This window comes from Bactrocera latifrons, unplaced genomic scaffold (assembly GCF_001853355.1).
Source record: "Bactrocera latifrons isolate USDA-ARS-PBARC rearing strain unplaced genomic scaffold, ASM185335v1 scaffold_113, whole genome shotgun sequence".
NCBI lineage: Eukaryota > Metazoa > Arthropoda > Insecta > Diptera > Tephritidae > Bactrocera > Bactrocera latifrons.
In genome coordinates, this window is record NW_017534553.1 from 25,777 (window position 1) to 26,876 (window position 1,100).

Here is a 1,100-nt window from a genome sequence, read left to right on the forward strand (position 1 = left end):
TTTGCAAATTGTTAAAATTTATTACGAAAATTCACGTTCTGCAAAGAATATGTTTCGCGCGCTTCGCTCAACTTATGGTTAACACAATCGGTTTACTGAGTGTACTATTTGCAACACCCATCACCCATCTTGAGACCCACCAATCATTCTTCTTCTTCTTTACTGGCGTAGACACCGCTTACTCGATTATAGCCGAGTTAACAATAGCGCGCGAGTCGTTTTTTCTTTTCGCTACGTGGCGCCAATTAGATATTCCAAGTGAAGCCAGGTCCTTCTCCACTTGGCCCTTCAACTGAGTGGAGGTCTTTCTCTTCCTCTGCTTCCCCCGGCGGGTATAACCAAAACAACCAGATATTAGGAAATTTTTAATGCCAGGATGCTCAAAATTCATGTGACATAGTATGTAGTCGCATAAAATAAGGTCAGAGGGTTCTCAAAAAATGTAAGGCCCGCCACAATCCATCCTTCCAAAGATTACATCATAAACTTGGCCACTTAAATTCAAACCTTATAAGTCTTTAATGAAGAAGTGCATGGAAGCAAATACTCATCAATTACTGTCAATTATAAGTAGTAAATAAAAAGAAGTCAATACCTTGTATAAGTTTTACAGCCTAACTGCCGAGTTTGAAGTCCTTTAATACTTCGGCTGATATATTTTCTATTCTGCACGTAGTATATTAAAAAAACAAAAACGACCAATTGTTATTAACTTTTAAATAACTTTAATAATATCAGAACAATTAAGTTCAATAGCAACAAAATTATTTTTTATATAAATATATAAAAATAATATTATTATAAACCAACAGGCTTAGTTATAAATTTTGCTCGTCTAATTTTTAATGACCACCATGTCCACCGAAATCATGACCACCATGRTGATGAACTGCAACACCATGTTCTTGTTTGATTGAGAAGCCGCTGGAATGACCGTGGCCATGTCCGTGTCCGTGTCCATAACCATGCCCATAATCATGACCGTGGCCATGACCACCATCCCCACCATCTCCACCATCATCGTGCGATTCAACCTCGGCGTGTCCACCATGATAACTGGTGTGTCCATGATCTGGTACATGATGGTGTGTGGGTTCACG

At 38.8% G+C, this 1,100-nt stretch overlaps 1 protein-coding gene across 1 annotated transcript in view; it reads right to left on the bottom strand.

Annotated features, from left to right (window-relative positions):
- Positions 1-841: 841 nt before the first annotated feature.
- LOC108974836 (histidine-rich membrane protein KE4 homolog 2-like) overlaps positions 842-1,100 on the bottom strand; it is a 13,676-nt gene continuing 13,417 nt past the window's right edge. Inside the window, exon 4 of the mRNA XM_018942928.1 lies at positions 842-1,100. Within this exon, the coding sequence (XP_018798473.1) occupies positions 843-1,100 (258 nt within the window). The 3' untranslated portion in view covers position 842.